The 27,378-nt window shown below is 37.1% G+C and overlaps 1 protein-coding gene and 1 long non-coding RNA gene across 10 annotated transcripts in view; one reads left to right on the top strand and one right to left on the bottom strand.

The window, feature by feature from the left end:
• LOC106039588 (uncharacterized) overlaps window positions 1-7,748 on the bottom strand; it is a 34,768-nt gene extending 27,020 nt beyond the window's left edge. The window contains exons 1-7 of one of the 8 annotated variants that reach the window (XR_007166047.2): window positions 7,509-7,737; window positions 6,384-6,496; window positions 3,844-4,019; window positions 2,374-2,399; window positions 1,138-1,225; window positions 670-741; window positions 6-125 (exon numbers count right to left, since the gene is read on the bottom strand). This is a non-coding gene — a long non-coding RNA (uncharacterized lncRNA). Of the gene's footprint in view, window position 1; window positions 126-669; window positions 742-1,137; window positions 1,226-2,373; window positions 2,400-3,843; window positions 4,020-6,383; window positions 6,497-7,508 lie in introns of those variants that run through there. The other 7 variants (XR_007166049.2, XR_007166048.2, XR_007166051.2 and 4 more) reach the window with 7 other exon arrangements.
• A 72-nt stretch (window positions 7,749-7,820) lies between these two features.
• ARL6 (ADP ribosylation factor like GTPase 6) lies at window positions 7,821-27,115 on the top strand. 2 transcript variants are annotated; one of them, XM_067001942.1, is made up of 8 exons: window positions 7,821-7,991; window positions 10,186-10,336; window positions 12,509-12,570; window positions 14,274-14,342; window positions 17,260-17,354; window positions 21,045-21,174; window positions 22,602-22,657; window positions 25,263-27,115. In XM_067001942.1, exons 2-8 carry the CDS (start codon window positions 10,214-10,216, stop codon window positions 25,286-25,288), a joined length of 561 nt encoding a protein of 186 aa, XP_066858043.1. In that variant the 5' UTR covers window positions 7,821-7,991; window positions 10,186-10,213; the 3' UTR covers window positions 25,289-27,115. The 2 variants fall into 2 exon arrangements, with proteins under 2 accessions (XP_066858043.1, XP_066858042.1); XM_067001941.1 differs by having other exon boundaries at window positions 12,509-12,573.
• The last annotated feature ends 263 nt before the right edge of the window (window positions 27,116-27,378 follow it).

Raw genomic sequence — 27,378 nt, 5'->3', positions numbered from 1 at the left:
TTTTTCTTCCTTTATTAACAGTACTATTGTAATATTTTGAGAGTAAGAGAAAGATCTGCCAGGCTGAGCTAAGACTGAGTGTGACAGGGGCCTTGAAATCACCTGGAGAGATGAATGAATCAGCACTGAAAAGGAAAAAAAAATCTATAAAGACTAGAACATAGTGAAAAAAGAACTGTCCATATTGTGCCAAGGAAGTCTAACAAAAACAAAACAAAACAAAACAAAAAAACTTGCACAAGACAGTTCCATACATTTAGAGTTCACAAATATCTTCTGCCATCATATACCATATTTAGTAGCACACACTGCTCATCCATGAGTGCTATGGTTGTATATAGATTCTCAGATTATGGACTAGGATATGTTGAGCACATAATGGATATAAAAAATGTGTGGATATGTACATAAATAATTGTAAATATGTGTATCATAATGTCTGAGATTTTTCAAGCATACAGAACTTAATTACATAGCTCCCAATAATGGTAATGGTGTTGACCTGCTCCATTGGCTTTTAAAATTTTAAGCAGCGTGCACTCTATACATGTAGTACCTCCCAAACTTCCTTGGCTTGTTTTCTGGACAGCCTCTCTTTTCCTCCATAAGAAGAAGAAAAAAAAAATGCAAACTAGTTTACAGAAAACTATCTGGTAACCTGATGCTGACCTTTCTATCACCACCACACTGGATCTTTTTCTAATGATTCTTTTCCATGCAACTGATTACTGTAGAAATTATCTGTGATCATAAAAGGGAAAAGAGGTGTCCATCAGCTGGCATCTTTAGTAAGATGTTGTCCATGCTATAAGAAAGTTGAGTCCCTCTGCTGAAGTCACCAAAGAGTTTAAACAGTATATAAGTGATTTTCTTTTAAGTAGCCATTTTAAGACTCTTCTGAGGTTAAAATGAAAGAAATCTCAAAAAAGAATATGAGTAATAATATGCCAATATATACTATAAAAAGATGTGTTGAACTTTAGAAAGGAACAGAAAATTCTTAATGAAAGAACATGAGGCTAAAAGTAGATTAAAAAAATATTTCCGCCTTTTATATGTGAAATAACACCAGTTCACATTCACATAGTGAAATCTATTTGTATGTTTCTTTGAATATTCTATATCAGTATCTCTTACCTTTCTTTGCTGCAGTAATTTCCCGCGTACACCTCTCTTCCAGAAAGTTTTAGCATATTATCTGATTTTTCATATCTTTGCAATTAAACTGAAATAAAAAATGCAAATTCATGACATTGAAGATAGGGAAAATATATTAATGAGTTCAGTCTCAAAATCATTTCAAAATCATTTCAGTTGTTCTGCTTTGTCCATGTCTGAATTTTTTACCTATGTCTAAGCGTCTTAGTACTTGACTAGTTAGTAACTATATGTGTGTCCCAGAAATAATGTATTTACTGTGCCATGTTCAGAAACTCCTGAATCTGTAAACATTTCAGTGCTTGTGCAGCTTAATTCATATAGGAAGGCTGATTAGGAATTGGACTATTTACATGAAGAGTTAGGCACAAAGTGCTTGCAAATCCAAACCCCTATAAAATATTTGTAAGGCAGTAAGAAATAATGTTATTTTGTCCTTTAACTTCAGTAACACATATGGTTTCCTCGGGAGTCCAGCATATTCACTGATATTATCAGAGGACCTACTGCTTCGTACAGGTTTTGGGGAATATTCATCTCTAACATGCATATCAGCAAGTTGACTACAAATTTGTTAATAAAATATTTTATACTGATACTTCTCATTATTGACAATTCAATGAAAAACTGCTAAGCAGCATATATATTGAGCAGTAGATAAGCCAAAACCCTGGGACTGATAACTCACAAATCACAAAGAAATCTAGCTGTCTGTATTACGAACTGTGTGATGCCTGGGGCCTCAGTTGTTTAGAAAGTAACCTCGAATCTAGGACCTGGCTAATCGAATTTGGGGGGAAATCTGCATTGGAATATTTACTTCTGGTTGTGAATTATGAAAAAGTGCTCATTGAATCTCTATAGGGAGCACTTTCATAGTACCATCCCAGCATAATGTTCTGAGGGTCCTCTACAGCAGTGATTGGAAAAAATCTATTTGCAGGTTTTCCAGGGTCCAGCTTATGAAAAAAAATAAATAAAAAAGGTACAATTGTCATAATTTAAATTAGAACTTCCAGTAAACAACAATTTTCTTTTCTACACACACAACTGAAGAACTAATTTTTCTTCAGAGGACTGATATCTATTTCCTTACACAAATTTTCAGTTTTCTCTTGTGCAGACTGAACTCTACTTGACAATGACTGAGAGGCAAAAAGGAAAAGCTAAACAAGTATTTTTAGCAAGCTGAATGCTTTGATTTGTATAACTTACCATTTCTTTATGTACAATAGGATGAGCTGAAAAAAGACAAAAAATACAGCCAATGTTTCAAATCTATAGATTATTTTAGTTACTAAATGCCAACTACACGATTACATTTTTGTCTTGGGAAGGTTCTACTCTAAAACACCAGGTGTTTCACATTCTGATGAAGGATTTTAATAAACCTCCTGATTGAGTAATTCCAGGGACAATGATGTAACTGTGTGAAGAGTTAAATATTTCGGTGTCAATAGGCACTGTTTTGCTGTGACCAAAATTCATCAGTTTGTTACTGACTTCAGTGGCAGTAGGATGAAGCCCTACCTTATACTTACAGTACGTAGGATTCAGCTCTCCTAATAAATACTCCCTTCCTGCATCCCACTACTGTCACAGTTGATTTGTTGTTAGAGAACCAACATTTATTAGGACACATGTTGTCTTGTCGTTCAAATGTATTGCTAAAACCTTTTGCTAGTTTTAATTTCTTTGTTGGGAGTTTTGAGTTGAGATGTAGTTTGGCCATTCGGGGCATAATCCAAACTCAGTTAAATCCATATAAGAAGACATCAACAGACTGAAGTAGGTTTTACATCACAGGTTTCTAAAGATTTGCATGGAATGGATGGCCTACTCTAACTGGGGGAAAGAGGGTGCACTGATCATAAAAGACAATGCTGCTGCCTCAGCGATGTGGTGAAACAGATGATGGTTACCTTCAAAGTGGCACATGCAAGGTACAAAAAGTGGTTGCTACACTGTTGTTTTATCTGGAATGGGTTACCACCACTGAGTTTGGAATAAGTATTTAAAACAAACTACACATCTAATAGAAATACTGCAGTACATAATATAAATGTTTTGTGTGTTGTTTTTTTTTCTTCAGAAAATCTCCCCAAATCCTGGATTTAAATTCAGGATAAAGCTACCCTCCCTATCAAGCAGAACTTACAGAGAATACAACCTTTATTTGTAGGATTTGTCTCTCTTTTCTTCCTAAACACACAACATTATACAATATGACCTCCCCTTCAGCAGTTCTAGCTGATTATTATCCTCTTTGAATAAGCTCTGTTTGATACTCCTAGTGCATTGCAGTGTAAGGTTTGAGATTTGCCAGTTAATGAAAGGCACAGTAGCAAATAAAATAAATAATGTCCTCCTAGTGGTTCTGTTTCCTGGACTCTTTCATTAATTCCATATTTCAAGAAAAACCTCCTACTCTAAAATTCCTAACACATGACATATAAACATTTTAAAACTTTTGGCCATGATTCTCTATTGGCCTCTCCCCAAGAAATGGTTAGGTTTGAATTGGCAGTATATGATTTTTAATACCATTTCTTCTGCAGCAATTTCTTCCAACTTTTCTTCACAAGGTAGAGGGCTATTTCAGATAAGGGTGGGAAAAATTGTTTCTTGGTTAACTCTGGTGAAGGAACTGGATTCAGTCAGAACTTCAGTATATGTTGCTCTTACCTAGAGCCTTGGGTCCATGGTCAAAATTCCCTTATGGTATCAGTTTTGTCACATGTGGTGCTGCCACGATTGAAAACCCAGAGGCTAACAAAGGGGGCTTGCTCTTGTTTGGTGTGGTACAGCTGCTGTTGACTTCAGTAATGACGGCAGATACTCTGCAGTCCTCGGGATTACATCTGCAGTTTAACAAGGAAAAAAAGGCTTAAAAAGATCATGTGAAACCATGTTTACTGAAAGGCAGTGGTTTATTTTCTAGCAAAGCACCCTTCATTGATCAAGTTGGAGTTAATTGTTTTCTCATCATTAAAAAGAAATCACTTGCAGAAAAATAAATACAAGAAAAATGTTTGATTACCTCTCAAATACTAGCTTATTTTTTTTTCTTTTGGAATATAATGTGGACAGTATGTTTTCTCAGGATAGCCTCTATTTCTGTGTGTTGGTTTTAAACGTATATGAATTAAAGAGGTTTTAATCTCTGTCTCTTCTGTGAAATTAGATTGTACACAAATATGACTACTCTTCATAGTCTGCTGTTCTAGCATAGCCATAAAATGTATCAATGTATGTGTATATATGAATAACTATTTGATGACAGACACTTTAGATTATATATTTAAACAGCCATGTCAAAACTTCAAGGGTAGATGGCTTCAAAAGTAACAGTATAATCGTAATACTTGCAAACTATTTTACAGACAAACCGTGGCCTCAGCCCAGATCTCATATCCTTATCACTGCTCTGAAAATCACCTTTTCTTTGAAGACCCCAGATTGTTAACACTTGTTTTGCAGTTGCTTCTCCTCACCAAGATATATTTGAATGACGACAGCTACCTGTAACTAAATCTTCACCATTCGTCTCACAGAAAAGCAACCTTGGCACTGTTATATCTTCATTGGTCTGAACTTGTGTGGCACTGCACACAGCAAGCAAGATCTATTAATTCTGAGAGACTGAACATTTCATAGCTGGTATAGTTGTTTTCCCCCTGGGACTGCCTTACTGCTCAGAATGACTTTCTTCCTATAGTATAACTCCCAAATATGATCCAGGTGCATTTTTTTTCTTTCCATCTTTTAACCACTTTAGAACAATATTGTAGGAATAGCCATGAAATAAAAAGCTTAATATACTGATCTGCAGTCCCAAGGGGAATTTCCATAAGAAGTGAAGTTGTTATTTATTTACTGAAAAGTGGCGTTATCATTTTTTAAAATTCTATTCCTATGATAATATGATGTTCCATGTAAATTTTCACGTGCTGGCATGCCTACAAGTTAATAGTGTAATAGAATGCTCAGCTCTCAACATTAGGGTGTTTTTAAGGTGAATTGCATTACATACGCCATCTCTTTGCAGAAAGAATATGGGGTTTGGCAAAGCTACCTGCTGAGCAACATAATAAGATTTTTGTACAAAGTACAAGTTACTGATTATTATTGTATTTTATTTTTCTATGATTTCCTAAGAGGCATTATCAGGTCTTACAGATGGGGTAAGCCTGTTTATTAAGATATTTATTAGCAAATAAAAGTTACAGTACTGGTGGTTATTTTTGAGTTAATGGTGTTTGTTTTGCCTTAGGTTACTAATATAATGATACACAGAGAAGCCTGTCATACATGATAATGCAAAAAAAAGAAAAAGAAAAAAAAAGGAGAGAAAAAAAATCAGCTGCTTAACACAGGGTGGTGTACTAATAAAGATGGACCGGCAATATGTTCTAACACTTGAGATGCTTCAGGGTGTTGTGTTTTTGGTGTTTTGTTTTGTTTTGTTTTGTTTGAGCAAAAGAATGCTTAACCACTGTGGCCTCTTCTGTGTTTACCACTGAGCATTTATGCTTTGATAAACACCTTTTCAAAGTGCACATACAGTTAATAGCATTAGGAAAAAACTATACACATCAAAAGTTCCAAACAACAGCTCTCTCCCCTTTTAAGAAACACTATTTGAACTTTAATCAGATTTTAATTTGCTGTTAAGATTCTACAGCACTGTTCACTCTCCTTACAATGGTTCACTCATCCATGCAACTCCTTCTCTAGTGTTTTTCAAAACTTGCTGACACATGTTGTTTTATAACTGACTGTATTATGTAAATAATGCCAGGGCATGAGACTGATTCTCAGAGAAGCAGAGTGCCATATAAAATAATCAGATCATACCTCAAAAAGTTTAAAATTACAGTTAGCCTTTCCTTTCACAACGTTGTATGTGTGCAATACAAGACCCAACAGAAATGTGTAGATTAATAGAAAATAAATGTCAGAAGTCATGGTAAGAGTTTAATCACTCAGGACCATCAAGTTTAACAGGACGAATATAGTAAAGAATTAATATTTCATTTTAGATCTGGCTACCGAAATACCTTTGCCATTCTTACCTCTTTGGTTGCCTTTAGAACTAATTCTTACATGTAGACTAATTTCAGTATAAAAAGTAGGAGATGAACTTTCCTCTAACACAGACTTAGCCCACAACCCAATTAACTATTAGAAAGTGCTTCAACTCAGGATTTCATTGTGACACTTACACCTCTTGGTTTTCCTTTAATGGCTCACGATGTCATGAGGGAATCTCATCTTTCAGTCAGAACCTTTCTGGGTTTAGCAGAATCACGAAATCACGACTGCAATTACCTCAAACCTTTAATAATAATGAAGGCAACAATGAGAACTAGAAAGCCAAATACTAGACAAAATGTTGGCAGTATTTTTAATCTTTGAAGTTTAATGTGAAGCAAATTATAACCATAAAGATTTTAGCAGCAAGAACTGTCCACACTGCTATCAAAGAGCTATTTCTATCGCTGTCACTCCTCTTCCCAAGGCAGTAAAGACAGTAGGGTGAAAGCATCGGTGAAACTAGATCATGGTTTATTGCAACGAGGGATGGAGCTTTGTGAAGGAAAATTGCTTCTTCAGGCCAAGGAGCAGTACAGATGCTCTTTTGGGAAGAACCATGCTGTCCACCCCTCACCCATTGCTTCCTTTCTGTTTAAAAGTGAAGCACAAATCCAAAGAAATATTTTAGATCTGGAATTATAGAAACACCAGGTTGTAGTGAGGGGAGAGACAGGGACTGAGTTGCTTTAGCTAGCTGGCCAATCTGTGATAAATAAGGATGTGGTAGCATGCCAAGTCTTCCCTGCATCAAGTTTTGCTTGACCACATAGGGTCTCATTCGGGTCTGCAGTGCAGGCTATCGATCTGAACGCGGGGCGTACAATATGACCCATCTTTTAAATCCTGTAAGTACCTCAACACAAGTGAGATAGTGAGGAAAACTCATGACAGTGGTCCAGTTAAAAACTTCATGAGGCTTTTTAATGGTAGCCTGAGGGATTTTGGTAACTGCAGCAGCACAAAAAATCATGATACTCATTTTCACAGAACAGAAAAATACGGCATGGAAGTGTAGGTACGTGGCAGGGAAGACATTGTGTTTTACTTTAAACTTGCTGCTGTTTGGATTTAAATAGCTTTTGAGTTTGTACAGCAGACATAGAACCAGACACTCTGACTGGATTAAGCTGCACTGCAAAAAAATGAAAATAAATGTATCTCTGTATGCTATGTCCAGCCTAAGCCAGCTGCTGCCTTCTCAAAGCGCAGTTGCTGTAACTACTTAAAACTACATATTGTAGTCTACCACCCACCCTTCGGAACACGCGTTCCTGTGAGCACCCGACCCCTCTACTTTTCGCCTCTTGTTCTTTAACAGGCGTTTCTCTGAGCCTCAGCACAACGCCGGCCACCCCAGAGCGCAGCCCCTGACAGGACTCCCGCCCGCCGCCCCTCCAACGGCTGCCCGCGGCCGTTGGCCCAGCACGCGGGGGGGGCTCCGGCTGGCGGGGAGGTGCCGCCCACCAGCCGCCGGAAGCGGCGCGGCTGCTGCGGAGGGGCGGGGCGGGGCGGGGCGGGGCGGAGGTTTCCATGGCAACAGCAGCGGCGGCCGGGCCCGGCCGACATTTTGTGGGCCGAGGTCTGTGCTGCGCCGGGGGCGGGTTTGTGGGCGTTGGGGTCCCGTGCATAAAAAATATATGTTATCGTTAAGTTGTCGGTGATGCTGAGCTAAAAAAGGGCCTCTTCGGTGGCTGGGGCAGCCTTGGTATTGCAGCGTTTGAATTTGAGTAGTTCAGGTGAGTTGGGTGGAGTGGTTTAACGCCGTTTAGTTTGGAAGGGGACCGCGGCCCTTCTGGTCTCGTCCCTGCCTCAGGAGCCCAAAAGCTGCGCCCACGTGTGCGGTGAGGGCTCTGGGTTGCTGCTTAAGCAGGGTGCGGGTGATCGCAGCAGCGGGTCGCGGGCATGTCTGGTGCGATGTGCTGCACAGCATTATAGGCTATAAGCCCCTGGAGCGTTTTTTAAGTTCTTGCGTTTTCTCCTTTTCTGTTGCATGAGTGCCTGTGAGGTTCTTACCTTCCCAATGCAATTGTCTCTTGTCTGCTCAGGCTTCAGGGTATGTACACAAGAGTTCAGGGATGCAGCTTGCTGCCTGCAAGGTTGCTTTGCAGCACTTTTCTTTGAGTTAGTTTGGCTCACTGTAGGAGATGGTGATATTTCAAATAGACTGCAATATTTAGAAATGGAAAAATGCGAATTTATTTCTTGTTCTTACAGAAGCCTTGCTTCAACATCTTCCACAATATTCCGTGCTCACTAAGTTGTGGTTAGCAAGGTAGCACTTCAGTAGTGCTTCACCAGAACTTTGTATCTGAAAACTTTTCTAAAGCTTCAGCGCTTGAAGTTACGTGTTTTGAAGGGCCACTGCTGCAGTCAGCCAGTTAACACTCGACTGATTTCCACATTACAGACTGTCACAGATCAGCTCAAAAATGTGAAATAGTTGGAGGTTTCCTATTGAAAATTTCATAGTGTTTATTTTATTTTGTGGACCTCATCCTCTAGAATATGTATATATGTGAGCCTTGATTACACTAGGAAGTAATGTGTTTTGGAGCAGGGGATTGTCAGGTTAATTTGATAGTAAACCCTAAACCTTAATCTGCTTTCAGTGCTTGTTTGCATAATAAAGTAGTAGGGCATAAAATAAAGGGAGTTAGAAGAAAATTCATGACTTTTATTTGAGGGAATAGGTATAACTGACATTGGGCTTGTTTAATCTGGTGACAACAACATATAGCATACCTGGCTACTCTAAATTACTGCCAGGCTTGAACCAAAACGCATTAGAGTGATAAAGCTTTATATTAAATCTGTATATTTAAAAAAAAAATGTTGATGCCAAGCAAAGCTGATGGCTTAAATTACAAAGTTTGTTTTTAAGTGCTTAAACTATTTTATATTAAAATTCAATTAATGATAATGTTGTAATCAATTAGTGAAGAAGTGATATTTTTTCATCTTTCTCTTTCTAACTTTCTGGGGTAATAAAGCTCACGGTTTGAGCTATCCAGTGTTTGTGTGTTTTCTTTATTAAGAGAAAAAACAACCCTGGCCACTCCATGAAATTCCGCTGGCGTTAATAAAATGCTTTATTATTGAAAGTGTCACAAATGTTTGGTTTTATTTGTTTGCTGAAATTTCCTCCAAGGATTTTATTCAGGCTAGACAAGGGTTATTCTCCTTGCAAAACATGTTCAGCCAACTGCCCTGTGGGAAAGCAAAATGAAAGCTCCTTCCAGTATATGACTGCCAGGTAACTTCAGTGTCTGAGCAGGAGTTTAGATTCCACGTGACGTGCAGGTGAATGTTAAGTTGTCTGCCTTCGTGTCTGTTGAACCCATTATAAGCAGTTCCTATTTGTAGTGCATGAGCTCCCAATTTCCGCATGTTAATGTCGTCAAAGCCCGTTACAATTATAGTTTGAATTGAGTTGACAGAGGGAGCTTTATTTGCTTCAGGGTTCAGCAAATCAGGTAGCAGGTGCTGAAGAAGGTAGATTTCATTTTGCTTTGTTGTCCAAATTACAGTGACTGACAGGACTATTGGCAGCCTGAAGTAAAATCTACTTTACCTCCTTTCTGTCCGTTCAGCGGAAGGTAAGGAGGTGTTGTCCTCGTGCTTCTATTGGAGCGCCTGGGACGCCAGCAGCGTGGCTGCCCAGTGAATCGAGGACGCCGCGTTACATCGGCAGGGCTATAAACAGCCAATCTCCTTTAGCATCAGGGCTTCTTCACCATAATCAGCTTACACACCATTTGCTTATTGCACCGAGCAAACCTGCTGCGGTACTGTTTGTGCAGCGTCTTACTCATGCCGTCCTTCTAAAAGTTTAAGGACTTCTTATCCACATGCCCACCTACTGTGCTAGCGCAGCTGTATATGTAACCCTTTTCCAACGGCTCTTCCCGTCTCTGATTTTCTGAACAACAGGTGATCGCTGTGTATTTGAGCCATAATCATGGGACTGTTTGACAAGCTAGCAGGATGGCTTGGGCTGAAGAAGAAGGAGGTTCATGTTTTGTGCCTTGGTTTGGACAACAGTGGCAAAACAACGATCATAAATAAACTTAAACCTTCAAATGTAAGTAGCCTACTTAGTTTACTGTTGATGTTTTACTCCGGAGTTGATGTCTGTTTAAGCTGTTTCTGCATGCTGCTATACTGATTGTGATCATGAAAAAGATGAAGAATTTTTTGATTTAGTACAGCGGTACAAATGTATTTTACAAATTTCAAACCACCTAAAACTAAATGTCAACAACCATGTGCATATTATGAAAACGTTTACCAAAACCAGTGTTAACATGGCACATCTTCTAAGATCACTCAGTAAGGAAGGGTTTATGATGGCTGAGATGAGGCTTGTGCATCTTGGTTATGTGCATTTGGAATATGGTGGCTTTTTTGTTGCTTATTATCAGGACACAGATTTTGGTTTTAAATTCCATTGATTTATATTTTTTTGAAGAGTACCTCTGCACATTGTTTAAAAATATAACTCAGTAAAAGAGCCTGGTACAGTTCTATTCTTTGGAATTAGTCTTCTAATGCGAATGAAATAAATTGATAAATGAAAACTATAAAATCGCTTACTGTCTGTTGCCAATCATTTGGGGGAATTGCTGCAATTTGTAACAGGAAAATTATGTATATGTATGTAATATCTATAACGATACATATATATGTGAATATATATATCTATATACACGCACAATTTTTGAGACCTTCCTTGTAGCAGGGTTTTGATGTCAGGATCACCTTAGTAAGGGTGTCCTAACTAGAGCTGAATACTGATTTCAAGATTTAGCACAGGGGTAGATATAAGAGAAGGTCCTGAGGGAGTTACTTGATCAAATAGAATTTATTTCTCCGTTGCTTTACTGTAAGCCATATAATGAGAATTTACTGTTTTCTTTTAATGTGGTATTTTAGGAGGGTGGCTTTGCATTCAACTTCCATAAGTCCTATCCTAGCAAGACATGGCAAATTCTCTAATGTGCAACAAATATCATTAGATCAGATTTCATGAAATTGGTTTTAGTAAGTTCAGTCAACAGATGATTTTCAGCTATGGATATTCTTAAGAACAGTGCAGTCTTCTCAAGAACAAGTGCTGCTTTGCTGTAGGAACAATATATCATTTGTCTGGCACTTAGAAGTGTTTCTCTGCGTGTCTGCGGTTGTATCTGTTGGGCCTCATAAATACATTTGAACTAGAGGAGATGATATTATTTCTTTAACATTTATTTTGCACAGATTTTCCCTGGTTGACAGGAGCTGCTGACTAAACTGTTTAGGATGGTGAAATACCATTTTCGCAATAAAACTAGATGTAGATGGATAAACTAAGCTTGTTTCAGTTGCATGGGAAGAGTAACTAATAGTGTTTTTAATAAGGGGCTCTAGGAAGTTTGTGAAAGGATTGTGTATCACTTTCTCAGCTCTATAATCTGAGGATCTTTGTAATCTAAATGTGATCTGTAATCTAAATGTAACCTTTCTCCCTGCTCAGTATTTCTGCTTCCTAAAGGAGCTATTATTCTGTTGTACCGATTTAGCTGAGAGGTTACTTCACTAGCTCAGCAGTAAATCTGGTTACCAGTCAGGTCTATCAGTAATGCTTTACATTTTGGCCATTCCTCCAGTGATCAGGTAGTTTGAGTAGAGCTGTGATTAGGCCATTGTGTAGTGTCTGCAGTACACTTCTCAGCCTCAGACAGACTCTTCCAAGCTGGTAGTACAAGTTGAGTATGGCTCGTCTGACGTGTTGACAGAAGTATACCCTCTTTCCTCAAAGAGGCTTTGGACATTGTGCAGGCTTGTTTGTGCTGACCTTGTGGTCATAAGAGTGCACGAGTATTTTGAACTTTGACCTCAGTCATCATCTTCAAGCTGTCATCTTCCACATTAACATATCTCATGTTTATTTCTTAGGTAACGTCCACATGTACACACACAGTCTAATGTAATCTCACTTTTAAGGATGAAATGTCTTCAGTGCTCTTGTCCAATTGTATCTACTGTTTTTCCTAGAAAATTAAAAACCTTGATTGTGAATTATTATGCTTTTCAGGGAACTTATTTAGTAACAGTATCTGGATTTATAAAAATCTCATGTATTGCATTGTGTATTTTGCAGATTGTATTTTGTATTGGGAAAAACAGATGTGTGATGTATTCATGTTACCAATATATTTCAATATTAAGTGTTTCCTAATTTTATTTAAAAATTTGTACTTTCTTTCTCTTATAGGCTCAAACTCAGGACATCGTTCCAACAATAGGATTCAGTATAGAGAAATTCAAGACATCCAGGTAGCAGTTTCTTTAATTTTCTCCCTTTTAACTGTAATAATCAATGTACATCAGCTGGACTTGGATCACACTTTCAGTATAATGTAACTGAGCGTAATGGCGTGCTGGTGTATTGAAATGTCACGTAGCCTGCTGCAGTGTTGTAGTATCCAGGAGTCCTAGCTGCAATTCTGGACTGACAGTGTTAAAATATATTCCATGTTTTGCGCTGCTATAAAACTATGTATGTAAAGTTATTTTTATTTTATTTTTTTAATAAAAGCTTTGCAGTGGTGTGAGTGATTTCTTTCTTAACCATTTCAGACTGGGACGCTGTTACAGCCTTGAGGACAGGCAGTTACTTAGGTGGCAACCTGTATTCCGATAAGCACTCTCACTGGAGAGACTCTGAGGAGATTGCAGTCTAATCTCATTAAATGAAAAATGGTGGTTACAGCCTTAGCAATGGGAAGATGTCAGGGGCAAAGGTCAGGAAAGGAACAAATTATTGGCTGAGTGAAGGCCAAGCTATTAGGAAAGCTAGGATGTATGTAAGGGATATGGCAAGGCAAAAATGTTTCAAAGAGGTAACATTAGATATTAGTTTATTATTTTGTAACCTTCACTGTGTATTTTTAATGGGTGCAGTCAGTCTGCAAGACATTTGTTTCCTCCTTGAGCTGACATGTGGGATTGATGGGTTTCCTGTTTCTACTGGAGGCTCACAGCTGTATTCTGTCTCAGTAAAGCACGTAAGACAGGTTTGGGTGTGTGAGAATGTAAATCCATTTATATTACTTTCTTTTATTCTGGTCCTGTAACAGAAGTGACCTGCGATTATACAATGTAGAATGTTTAACCAAAAAAAAAAAGTTCTAGTATTACAATCAAAACATTGTTTTGGAGTTCTTAAGAACTTTTTATTTGGCAGGGCAGCTGGTCTAGAATCTGGTAATGTCCGGACATAGACTGGAAAGTATGTTTTGAGACCTCCTCATTTTGATACTGCTTCCACTCTGAAAGCTATGTGGGACTACCCAAAATAGGAAAACCTAGTATTGCTTTCAGTGTTGCCTCTGTAGACGTTTCAGAAGTGGATCAGAGTTTTCTTGTCATGTTCTGGAAGTTGACCTTGTGTTTAGCATTTGTGTGATATCTCAAAGTTGCAGAGACTGTCCTTTGTAGCTTGCTCACCTGCAGAAACCTGTTATTGCCAGAATGTGATGCTTCTCAGAAGGGAGAGTGGTGTGTGGTTTTTTTGTTTGTTTGTTTTTAGTTGTTGTTTTTTTAAAGCTATTTCTGCCTACAGAATCTTTTTGATGCTGTTGATGCCTGTCTAAGAACAGAATTTAAGACAGGGTGTGCATTTTAAGTCATGGCTCTTCCAAATTTTATATACTCAGTGTTGTAAACAACATTCAATGATAATGTGATCAAAAGAGAGGCTGAATGGGAGCTTATTTTGTATTCAGTACAACTTTTTGTAATTGATATAGTTCTTTTTGCAGAGAATAAACATTTTTTTTCTGTTGTGAAGTATTTCTATGATAAGACCACAAAGCTGGGTAGGATAGTTTGAAGGCAGATACAGCAGCCAAAGTTCCTTTTGGAATCTTTTACAGATAATTGGGATTCAAGTTGATCTGGCTCTTTCTGTCAGGGTAGCAAAGTAAATAGTTTGGTTTTGGTTTTGTTCTTTGTGCCTGATTTTCTTTTCTTTACAGTTTGTCTTTCACAGTGTTTGATATGTCAGGCCAAGGCAGATACAGAAACCTCTGGGAACATTACTACAAGTAAGCCTATTATTTGTTTTAAAGCATTGCTGTTCATATTAGCATGTACATTGTACAGATGGAAGTCTAATAATACCTAGCGCTTAGAAATGAGTTAAAGAATCGTGCCTGGTGTTCGACAGGAGGTTGGTCTGAATAAGTACAACTATTTTAAGAAGAATTGATATGCTGTTAATTATCATACTTTTGGGGACATCTTATCTCAAAGATTGGGGGAGCGTGCTAAAGATGAGATTTAAATTCTAAAAACAAAAACAAAAAAACAATCCTGTAAGAAAGCACCAAGATAAATTAGGTCTCTTACTTTTCTGTTCCTCTGTGAGTAAGAGACTTTAAAAGCCAAAAGATATTGGCTGGTGGCTGAGGGTTGCTTTTTTTTTTTTAAAATATGTGAGGAGCCTCAGAGGATGAGGTGGCACATGTAAACTAAGAATTTGATCAAGTATTCTTATATGTTACTTATGAAGTAGGATATTTACTGTATTTTATAATATTATGGCATTCATAGAATCACAGAATGGTTTGGATAGGAAGGCTCCTTAAAGATCCATTCAGTTACAACCCCCCTGCCATGGACAGGGACACCTCCCACCAGACCAGGTTGCCCAAAGCCCCATCCAGCCTTGAACGCCTCCAGGGATGGGGCAACCACAGCTTCTGTGGGCAACCTGTGTCAGGGCCTCACCCCTTCTCTGAGTGAAAAATTTCTTCCTTATAGCTAATCTAAATCTAGTTTAACTAGTATTCTAGTCTAAAGCAGTTACCCCTTGTCCTATCACTACACACCCTGGTATAAAGTATCTACTCACCTTTCCCGTAGGCCCCCTTTAAATACTGGAAGGCTGCTCTAAGGTTTCCCTGGAGCCTTCTCTAGGCTAAACCCCAGCCTGTCCTCACAGAAGAGGTGCTTTAGCCCTCTGAGCATTTTTGTGGACACCCCCTGGACCTGCTCTAGTAGGTCCACATGTCTTGTACTAGGGGCCCCAGAGCTTGATGCACTGCTCCAAATATTGACTTACTGGTAATAGAAACTATGGTGTATTTTTCTAGCTTCTGATGAAACTTGAAGATTTATTTCTGTTGTTTCACTGGCATTCTGTAATACCTGTTGCTGATCAACAGAAGTTGAACATTATTATATCACACAGAAACAGCTTGTGTTCCCCATTCTGGAGATTATAATAAAATTTAAATATTTGATTAATATTAAATGTGATAGTCTTGAAAGTATTCTTTAATTGAGGATTAACACTTCATCTTCTTTTCATGTCAAAATTGTGTTAACAATTTGAAGACTTGTGTGGGCATCACTTTCAAGAGTGTTAGATGTCTGTTTCCCAAAACTTTTGGATTTCAATGGCTGATGCCCCTAGGCTGCTCTCAAAATGCTAGCTGAGTGTTTCATAAGCAAATGATTTTTCTGACTGATGTATTTTAATGCAGTAAATTACTCCTTATGTGGCATAAACTGCTTTCGTTAGTGTAAACGGGAAGGGAGTTTCTTAGTTAATGCTGACAGTGAAATGTACACTTGTATCCACTTCTGTTCCTGATCCAGTGCAGTAGTCAAATACTGAAGATTAACTTCTGCTAAAAATAATAGAAAATAATTATGTACTGTTTAGTTTATAAAGTTAAGCTAGATTTAATTTTATAAGAGCAGCAAAATGCCAGTCAATTCTGATCAAATGTCTGCGTTGAAGTAGTTGCCTCAAAGTACTTAAAAGATTGCTCATTTATTTGCCTTGAACTTATCTTCTAGGTTGTCCTCAAAGGACAAGTGTCTTTATTATTTGTAAATTTATGTTGTGCTACCTGTTTGTGAAGTTATTTTGTGTTAGTAAATACACAGTAGGACTCTGTTTCCCATAGATAAATGTTGTACACTCAAAGTTTTGAATATTAGCTGAAACAGTCAAAGTATTTTTTTTATTTACTATTCAAGTTCTGCCGTATTCCTCAAAATAATGGACATTCTCCTGCAGTCTTAGACTGGTCAAGCTATTTCTTTTTATCAGTAGGGACTGGTTTTTGTGTTTGTTTTGTTTTGTGTTTTTTTGGTCTGGGACAAAGATAGTACTGAGGGGTAGGGTTGGGGGGGGTGAAGAAGTACCTCTAATTGTCTCTCAGAGAAATGTAAAACAAAGGACAAATAACTATTACATTAACAGGTAAATTAAGAATACTTTTTGTGGGTCTCCTATAGCTGTTCTTCTGAATTGATCAGACTTTATTTTGCTTTCAAATAAGTTTCAATAAATGAAACATGAAATATAAATAATATGATGAAATCAGGAGTTAATGGGCATATATATACATTTTGTCTGTGGTCATTTTGCCAGCAAAATGTCTTTTGATTTGAAATAGTAGAAAATTTTTACCTGTTGTTAAAAGAAAAACAAAACTATTTATGCAGACTTTTGTGAAAGTTAATCTGCATGTGCCTGGTTGTTTAAACAGCTGTAGACACGCAGTTTTTCTTTAGAAATAAAATCAAGTTCAGTTTAAAAAGAAAAATTCCAAATAAAATTGTTTTAGTGTAGGAAATAAAGGACTTTTACAGAAAGCTCTCTACAGGTTTACTTTGTGAGCACGTTGTCAGCATAGCAGTCGGTTACATTTTCAGAGTTCATTTTTCAGTGTCGGTGGTGAAATCAAGATTTCTGAAGGGTCTGTTGTGTAGACTGAACCTTGTAAGAGTCATGCAGCTAACAATCTCAAGTCTCAAAAAATGTATGCGGGTTGTCAAAAGGTTGAATTTCAGAAATAGGACTGGATTCAAATCTTAATGGCAAATAGCAGAAATTAGAGGAAAACACAGGTTTGATTTTTTTTTGGTGTTTCTTCTAAAGCCTTTTCTTAATCACAGTGTAAGAGAACCTATAATTTGCCTCTTTGCTCTTTTTATGTTATGCAGAGAAGGCCAAGCCATTATTTTTGTCATTGATAGCAGTGACAAATTAAGAATGGTTGTGGCCAAAGAAGAACTTGACACCCTTCTGAATCATCCAGGTGAGGAGGCTTTTTTCCCCTTCTGTCTCCATATTTGTTATGTTGTTGTAAGAAAAAATCTTCTTACCTGACACATTCTGCATTCTGAATATTTTATAAATATTTTAGACATTCATGAATACTAGAATAATAGCCATGGATAAGGGTTTTTTATGTACCTGTTCTGACTTACAAACTGGTCATTTGTCAGCTGGCTACATTGTGTTGGATTGCTTCTTCTTGGACTTCATTCTTAATCAACATAGAACAAAAGTTGTGCTAGTTTGAAGAATAGATTTTGATCTTCTGGAAGCTGGAGAGCCTGTATACAGTGACTAACATACACAAAATTCCCTTGTCTAAATTCTTCTGTGAAGACTAGTTCCTTTAATGTAAATTTTCATTTATTTTTTTATCTTCATGATCTTTTTTATTATTATTATTGCAAGATAGCTAAAAAATAAGGATACCAGGGTAGTTATACCAGTCAGTTTCAATTGCCTATAAAAGGATATGTGGGGCAGGACAGAATATGAGAAGATTCATGGTGAGGCATTTAGTTTTAGGGGCTTTTACTTTATTTTTTTTCTATGGGGCTGTATTCTCTTAGATAAGTTTCGAGATCAATCAACTCTTTCCTTCTTTGCCTTTCCATATGGCCAACACTATTGGAATCAAATTATGTATTTATAAGCAATATGCAATTTTGATTGACTTTCAGCACTGTAGTATTGTTGTGAGTAGCCAGGGTGTGAAACTACATGCAGGAAATTTAAAAGTGAAATCATACTGCAATTTTGTATTTATTAAGCTGGTAGAGCCTTAACTTGTGGGGTTACAGTACTAGACGTGAGAAAAGAGAAATACTTCCGTATTTCTAACCAAGAATAGTATTGTGAGATAAGAGCCAATCATATTGCTGTGGTTTCCTTTTCCATGCAGGCTGCATGTAATACATGAGCTCATCAGCAAGGATGCTGTAGCTGAGCATAAGTGAGCTGACTGGGCCCTCTTCATTTCATGTTCAGAGGAATGGGCCACTTCAAGTGCAGACACTGAAAGGACAGGCTCGCAAAGTTCAAGGGGAGGGAGGAGGTGAACCAAGGGCTGCAGGTGGATTACATAAGGGTCAGGGAACTCTAACAAAGCAGGTATTAACCACACTGGTAAAAAGGTGATTCTGTTGATAAAAGGGAAGCCACATAAGACTAAGGATAGGAGGTAGACACAACTGCAGTATGTACTGCTTTATTATAACACAAAAGCGTAAAAAGTGTTAAGACTGAGGATTTGCAACTTTGGGTATCGTATTTAGGTATTAACAGGTTACTAACACTGATCTAGTAGGTCAGCACTCTTCAGCTTTTGATACGCTTATGTTTTTTCATTCTCAAAGATCGTGGCTGTGGCCACCTGGTGTATTCCCTAGCACCAAGGAAGGGCACTACTGTATTTTTGCCTTGGGGCAGCTCAGGTAAAATGCAGCCATAGCGTTCCTATCCTTTGGGATTTTGATAGGTCTTAATCCAAGAGGACCAAAGAGAATAATGTTTGATAAAAATTAACTATTAACTGAATCAATCTATAGCTGTTTTACTACAGCAATATTTTTATTTGCATTACTGTTGTTCTACCCTTCTTCTATATGCCCTAGTTACTCCCCTTCTGTGCTTCTGCCTCTGTGAACCCCCTGGTTTAAATGGTTTGAATGTACATGCTTACACTTTAAGTGGACGCTGGATAATAACCTTGAATAGATTCCTGTCCCTGAAAATCTTAGCAATCCTTCAGTAAAACAGGCTTTGCCTGAAGTGGTCAGGTGAGAGGGAATGTGAAATGTGAAGCATTAATGGTGGTAGAAGTTGTACTAGCTGGGATTGTTTTGAAGATCAAAACTACTACTTGTGATAGTGGACTGTGAACTCTACAAATAACAGCTTGTTTAATGATCACTGTTATGTTATTACTTCAGCATTTTGAAAGGTCACAGTCATTGGATTACCTAGTCAGACATTGACTCTTGGGTCACTTGACCTCCAGCACATGCTTCTAAAATAAAATGAAATTTCTGTACATTTGAAATGCTTCGTATAAAATTACACATCGCATGTCTCTAGTGTTTGTCTTTTTTTAATGTGTTAGGAAGAATAGGGTATAGCATAGTAGGAAATAATAAGGTAGGAAAAAATGTGTCTGTTTATCAGTTTATTTAGCAAACATCTTTAAGTGTGCATTTATGAGTATATGTGGGTAGGTTGTACCCGTTTTCAGGTGCTTAACAAACAAACAAAAAAGAAACTACAGTGAGAATTCCTTGGTAAATTTGGCTATCTGCCTATGTGATGTTAACAAACTTCTGTGGTTCTAATATATCTGTAAACTGCAACCTGTGGGTGCGAGAGTTCATTTAACTGTACTTTACGTTAGTATAAGAGTATCAGTTGGGAGACACAAGAGCTATTCAACTGTGGAATCAGAACAGAAATTTAATTATATTCTTTCTGTGCTTCTATTTTAAGGCCTTTTGATTCACATTAGAGGATATCAGAGGAAAAAGTAGTTCCAGATAGGGTAAACAACTGTGAAAACGTCAGCATTTTGTTGAGCACTCATGATCTCTGAGTATGGTTGTAGTAGTAGTATCTCCACTGGATTTGTGGGAAGGTTCAGTAAAAGGTTTGAAAAGAGCATAATTAAGAATTTCGATTCATTTCAGCATTAGGAGAGTCGGTTTTTTAAGGGGGTTCTGCCACCCTTCCCAGCAGGGTCAGTTGGCTTATGTTTGAAGGTTCCATATAAATCCTTAGCTTGTTTCCTATGGGAAGCAACCTCTTCTCTTTACTATTCTAAGAAGCGCCTCTATGGAAACTTTCATCACAGTTTCTTTAAAGATCTTTTCCTATGAAAAATTGATGGGTTGATTCAAATCCAGATTTTCACAAATCCCAGAATTAATCTCTTTAAATAATGTGGAACAATTTCTGTAGTTGGCACTGATACTAGTAATTTTTTGCCAGCTTTATTCTCTCCAACCTGGCAGATGTATGCTTTGTTTCCTTGCAATGACTCTCTAGCCTTTCATGGTAATCAGAGAGGCTGTTGCATGTGTAAATACACCAGAAACTAGCAGTGTATCAGGGTCCTTGGTTGGGACTGTGGTTCCCACTACTAACTGCAAAGAGCTTCTGGTAGAGAAGTCTTTGTTCAAGTGAAGGTCAGATAAGGGATGTCCTGACATCTGCATCTTTTTTCTTATTTTATGAACTTTAAAGAAAGTCATGGATGTACTCCAGGATGCTAAAGGATAGTGCAGACTACTCATATGCATCTACTTTTGGGAGGATATGAAGGAATGCAAATAATTTTTCTGTTCATTTTACACATCCAGTCTTCACTAAACAGAGGCACACATAGTATTTGTAAGAAATTGCTTGAGCTCCTGTTCCTCAGCTTCACCAACAACTCCTACCTACAGCTTTAAGTATATGTGTAAGGTAGGGGGAGATCCCAAAGCCTACCAGAAAGTTTGAGCTTTCTTGAAGCATGCATCAGAGGCCATGTGACCCAACAGTGTGCATCTTGGTAGCATACAACCTTCAAAGAATTGCAGTTACAGGTGAGCAGAATACCTTCTTGTATTGTTTGTAGTTTGTTACTTGCAGAGATTGTGTTGCATATTGTCATGGTTCTTCTATTTCTGCCTGTGCCTAGATATTAAGCACCGTCGACTGCCTATTCTGTTCTTTGCTAACAAGATGGACCTCAGGGATGCGATATCATCTGTGAAAGTATCTCAGTTATTGTCATTAGAAAACATCAAAGACAAACCCTGGCATATCTGGTAAACTTTCCTTTTATTTTTACTCTTTTATTGGTGACAATTTGTATTCATATTTTAGCTCTATCATACCACTCAGTATTATATAATACAAACTAAATCTACCAGATAAAATGCTGTTCTGCCATATGTGGAATGAGTGGAAACATTACAATACTTGCTATGAAATACATTTTATAGGCACAATACAGTGCATTCATGTAGACTGTAAGTAGAAAATTTTCACGAGAGAACTGTTACCCGAATAATGAAATAGAGAACTTCAGTGAAATTGAAAAGCAGCATTCTTATCAGAAGAGTAGCTGCGCCTATTTTTGCTGGGAGATTGTGTGGAATTGCCATCCGTGTTGCTGCTGGATTGTCTTGCAGGATAAATAATATCAACAGTGAAGCCTTTAGAGTTGTTTTCTTTCAGTCTCCAGGTGCTGCTGTTAAAAGATCCCTTAGTAAGCTGTTCCTGTGGGAATTCAGAGAGACAGTATTGCAGCACATAATGTCTGAGGGTTTTTTTTTAGTTTTAAGAACTATTGTATTTTCTTTCTGAAGGATGTAAAGCTTTCCTATAAATAAAAGGATTGTGTCCGTGTTGACAGGGGAAAAAACCCTTTGTGCTCAGAAGTACTTTACAGAAGTTATATTTTTAGCTTACAAAAGTTCATATATTGTAAACTAAAATTGATATCAGCAGCTAAGTGCTGCTGAAAGCTAAAATTTTCATTTTAGGCCCTTTTAATAATTAACTTGATTACCTGGGCGTTATTTTGGGATTGTTGCTTTGCACTGATGAATTCCCAAGCTCCTTGAGAAATAATTTTATAGATAACCACAAAGTAGTGCAGATTCACTGCTGTGTTAATTTTCATAAGCTGAAGAATGAGGGGCCTTAAACAGTTGTACCCCTGTGATTCAAAGGGTAAATTCACACTGTTCTCATTGTGGTCTAACATAAACAGACAGCCCTAGGGTGGCTGTTACAAGAAACATGTACGCACGGTACTTGTTTCCTCCAGTACTCCAACACCTTTGCTTTGTATAGGAACGGTGTGGGAGGAAGAAAGGTGCTATTTCTTTGGTCTTGTTGTAGACAGTAAACACGTTTTACAGCATTTGCAGAGGGTGTTACCAAAGTGTATCTGCAGCAGAACAATACAGCTGCCTCATGTGGGAGGTCTTCAAGAGCCCCTCATGTTCTAGGAATGATTCCCCTGTCTCAGAACTGTAGTAGTTACTCAAAACTAAAAGCACATCTTGAAATGTTCTCATATTGGGAAGGTACTGTAGAATTAATCCTTTGAGAAGCAGTCTTCTTCAGGTGAAGAAAACTTAATTGTACATGCTACTTTGCAGTTCTGTAAATTACAGGTATAGTGACGAGTCCATTGAAACTGTTATTATTACCATGTCTTCATAATTTGATTTGTTTCTTTCAGTGCCAGTGATGCTCTTAAAGGAGAAGGTTTACAGGATGGTGTGGATTGGCTCCAAGGTATGCAGTATGCAATTCTCTTGCTCTATTCTCATTCCGTTAAACTCTTTTCATTTTGTAAGGTTTTTTCTTTATTTCCTTTTTCTTTCTGTCCATTTCTGCTGTCAGATCAAATCACACAGTGAGTACTGATGCTCTGTCTCATGCTTACCTTTCATTTTTCTCCTTAATGTGCACACAAAGATCATGTTAGCTCTCTGTCAAAAGTGTGTACTATGAAATGTTAACGCATACCCTTGAAACAGTGCAAAACTTTCTTTTAAACAATAATAATACATGGTGCTCCTGCACTTTAATTTGTATAGTGGTAGCTCAGTTTGTTCTTTAATTTTTTCTTACTGGCCTGTCCCAGTTTTCCATATCTTGTTGTTAAGTATTTGGAAATGGTGAATAAGCAGGCTAGAAAGATAAAAGAATCAAAATCAGTATATTTGTTTGACATAGAGCCAAAAAAAAACAGCTTACATTGTAAGGATCCTAGCATATGCAGACACTTGTAACCACATAGAAAATAACAGATCTGGCTTATAGGATGCATTACATATGCATTCTTTAATTGCAAACTTGGTGTGGTTGCTGTGTAATTTCCTTATGTTGTGTATTGGTAAGGATTGGGTCTCTGTGGTCCTCCCGTGTACTGCTAAATGTTTAGAATAGTGAAGTGTGGTATTGTTCTAATTTTAGCACCCTCAATCTAATGTACATTGCTTACATTGTGAGTGTATTAGTGGAGAATAATGTGAGTCTGAGAACAAAATGCTGTATGATGAGATGACTTTAGATTGATGTGTTCTGTGCTGTGGTAGCCACTAGATGTCAGCAGTCTCCCAGAGTTAGTGCCACCAAATTTCTTTGAAAGGTGTAGCTAAATAGTATCAGACATTCTACCTGATTAACATTACTCCTCATGTCCATGGATACCAGACTGTCCTTTCTACTTAGAATCCTTTCTGTTAATTAGAAGGAGATGGTTGGTTTTACTACATTGTTACAGAATACAAAAACGTTTGGTCATGTTTTCAGGTGAAGGTATACTAACTAAAAATGGTCTCTGCAAAGAGATTTACTGCCTTACAGAGAAACTGATGCATCCTCCACCATCTAAAAGAGCTCAGTAGTGGAGAAGCAGCACCTTACTACTGAGCTTCCTTCACTGCTGTATTTCATTACAGAGAGTAGATTCCAAATATAATACTTTTTCCTAATTTTAGGTATAGTTCTGATTCTGTAATATCTTCCTGTGATTTCCAGGGTCTCCACTTAAAACTTCTAAGTTTCAGTCCAAAGTTGGAGTTGATGATTTTGTACATAGCTTCAAGCTACTTAAAGAGGTTCTCAAATGCTAGTCTAAATATTTTCTGATGAAATATTTAAGTTGTATACATAGATTTTTAATCTCTGCAATTAAGTGCTTCTGCTGTCACTCACTTGTATAGCTCTTTGTAGCTATTCACTCTCATGGATAGTTAAAATTTTTAATTTTCTGAGTTGAAATTCTTCACAGATGGATTTTACCTAAAAGAATTTCTATTAACTCCCATCTCAGTGCACCCTAAAAGCTTAAGTGGGGTTAGGTTTAAACTGGATTGTCACCTAAGCATGTGCGGTTTGGCAGTTACACTTTCAGTGAATAAAGATTTCATTTCATCTTCTGCTATGATTCTCCTGCCCATTGCTAGAGCACTTGAGGAGAAAAAATGGAAGAACTGTTATATTAGTCTCTAAATCACAGGTGTCATAAACTTAAGTGGAGGAACAGACACCTGGTTAATGAATATGTAGGTTTTTTGTCAACAACCATGCTTTTCTTAGCTACTTTTTGCAGATCCATTGTAGGTCTTTTGCAGACTCATAGCCTCCCTGGTTTCAGGAGGGATCAGGTTTTGCCTTTTTTTCCTCAGCAAGTGCTGAGATTGCTTATTTCCACATTTTGTAATGTGGATTTCTATTGCAACACCATATCATCAGTAGGGTAAAACTAACCTGTCTCATGTTGGACTAAACACAGCTCTCATTCCTTACTACTGCTTTTAATTAAATTGTGCTGACTTCCCCATATTGTAATGGGGATGCAGTATATTTATGCTAACTAAGAAAATCTTTGAAGTGAATTTAGAAGTGGCAATCAGGCTCTCAGTATGGAGAAGTGTGGTTACTGAGAGCAAGGATGTTTCCATGTGAATTATGCAAAAACAAACTTTAAATCCTTTGGTGTTCATTGCTGTTGGGGAGTTAATCCTAGTTTAGTTATGTGGAAGCTGAAAATGCGTGCAAGGAATTGAAAAGTGTACTTCACAATTCTCAGACCTTGTTTTAATCCTTTAGCTAAAGCTTGTAAAGGATAAAAATTATGTAGAAGGTTCTTCATGTTTAATTAGCTATATTTGAGGAGAACTACTGGGCTGTGGAGGAATTTCAGAAGTGGATGTGAGAGCAAATTGAAAACAACTCAAACTGGATTGTGCCCCACTATTTTAACTACACCAAAGTATCTATTGATGTAGTTCCATAACCTGGACATACTGGACTATGTTTTCAAGAAGTGAAATAAAACAATAATTCATCTTACTTGTATTTAATACTAGCTGTCTCTTTTTATTAACAGATCAGATCCAAGCAATGAAGACATGAGAGATAAATAAAAGATGTATGGTGTTCTCACTTACAAGCTTTGTTAGTAGGTGTACAAGATCTTGGAAAGGAAGAAAGACTTGAAGAATACAGCCAGTTCAGCTAAATATTCTGTGTTCATTTGTTTCTTTTTAGTATCACTTCCAGGAAAAATGCATTAGATAACATAGTACCTCAGGTATGCACATCCATAAATTAAATTGAATCTCATGACTGGAGAGCATATTTAAAACCAAAAATGTGTAAATAATAAGCATCTGCATTCATTTTAGTTAGAGGTGATAATTAGCCATCAGGAAGTGCCCCTGTGTTTTTCTGGGGAAGACAACTTTTGAGCAAGTGGTAAAATTTATATTCCCAAGGAAGAATAATCAGCACTTCCTGAAATAAAGCTGTATGAAATACTTAAAATAGGGCACCTGCAAACAGTAGGTATTTCTGGCATTTTTTACTGTAAATTGTGACATAGGTTTTTTTTAATAACCATCTGCAATAGGCTACTAGAAGAATATTTTGATTGAAGTTACAAGGATTCAAATACTAAGTGCAGCTGTTACAAATGATTGCAGATGTTTTTAAGGAACTGCTCATAATGAAATGTTACAAAATGTTTTTGTGATATGCCATGGTTATATTTGCATTCCCATCAATAAAACTTTAAATGTACAGCACGTCACATTTTTTTAACATAAATGTGTTCATTGATTGCCTTTACATTATAGGGGTTCTTGGTTTTCAGTTAGTTTCATTTGGAATTTTTGTCCATTTTGTGATGGAAATAGCATTCTATACTGTAATAAAATGGTTCTCTCAAGGTGTTCTGTTTTTAATTGCATGTATTTGTTATACTTTCTGATAAGCTAGACTGCAGTTCCAGGTATTTGTGAAGCATACAATTGAAAATTATGTTTTGGAAACACAGTTAAGAGGCAGTTCACTAGTTACTAGATAATTAATATGAAATATGTATTATACTTCTGTTGTGTATAAAATATTTTACTTTCAAGAAGGATTTTTAATAAACTTTCTAACTTCAAAGGTCTAAGTAACAAATTAAAGCAATGCTAAGCACTCTGTTTTTGTCATGCCAACTCTTCCTCGTTAATCCCTCTTCCTATGTCTGATAGACAAGACGACACTTACTGAGAGTGGTAAAGATGGTCCTTTACTGTATTTCACTTCCACTTACTGATTCCTGTGGGAGATGTAATATGTAGGTCTTGGAAAAGTTTTTTTTACTCTCCCATGTTAACGTATAAAATGCAGAAATATTCTGTAAGCATACCTTTTATGGCTAACTTAATAGAGGAATATTTGGAGCAAAGGGAACTGCCTGAAATAATAAAACAGTTTCATGTACTTTAACTCTTTAATAATAATTGAATTTTAACTCACTTGCTTTGCTCAAAGGAGCTCTTACTGTAAAAATCTATCTTACCGGATGTTATATTTCTGACAATTCTGTTTGTCATGAAAATACTTATCCTTCATGTCTGTTTCTGTGACACCTTTGGCTTTCTGTCAACTGCTAAAAATGTACACAGTCAGGTACAAAGGAGGAAAAAATCACATAATTGAGAAGTTTTTCGAACTCTGAATTGTGTAGCAACTTTTTTGTTTACTTTGCATTGGATAATATGGTATCAAAAATAATACTTGTTGGAGACATCTTTTTCTGAGTACAAATACTTTGCAATTACTTGGTTCACTTAGATGGCATATTTTAAGCTGACATTAATTTTTCCTTACCAAAGCAAGGTTTAAGTTCTTACATAAAACCTAACTGCATTTCTGCCTTTCTTGAATAAAAATATTTTTGAATATGGACCTTAATGGCTTGCTGATGACTTGTTTATATTGGACCACATAAAGTACTGTCTTTTTTCTTATGGTCATAGGAAGCTGTTTGAACCTACTGCTTTCTTCTTCCATCCACAAATCTGAGGGAAGTACCCTATTAACTTTTACTTTGTGCTTTCCAATGAAGTTAGTAAGTCCTTTGAAAAAAGCAGTTACTTATTTATGCTGATTACTGTCCCCCTTTTTTGGGGAATTTTAAAAATTATTTTATTTTTCACCTCAGGAGATCT

This window comes from Anser cygnoides, chromosome 1 (genome assembly GCF_040182565.1).
Source record: "Anser cygnoides isolate HZ-2024a breed goose chromosome 1, Taihu_goose_T2T_genome, whole genome shotgun sequence".
Taxonomy (NCBI): Eukaryota; Metazoa; Chordata; class Aves; order Anseriformes; family Anatidae; genus Anser; species Anser cygnoides.
This window is presented reverse-complemented; position numbering and strand designations above follow the sequence as displayed.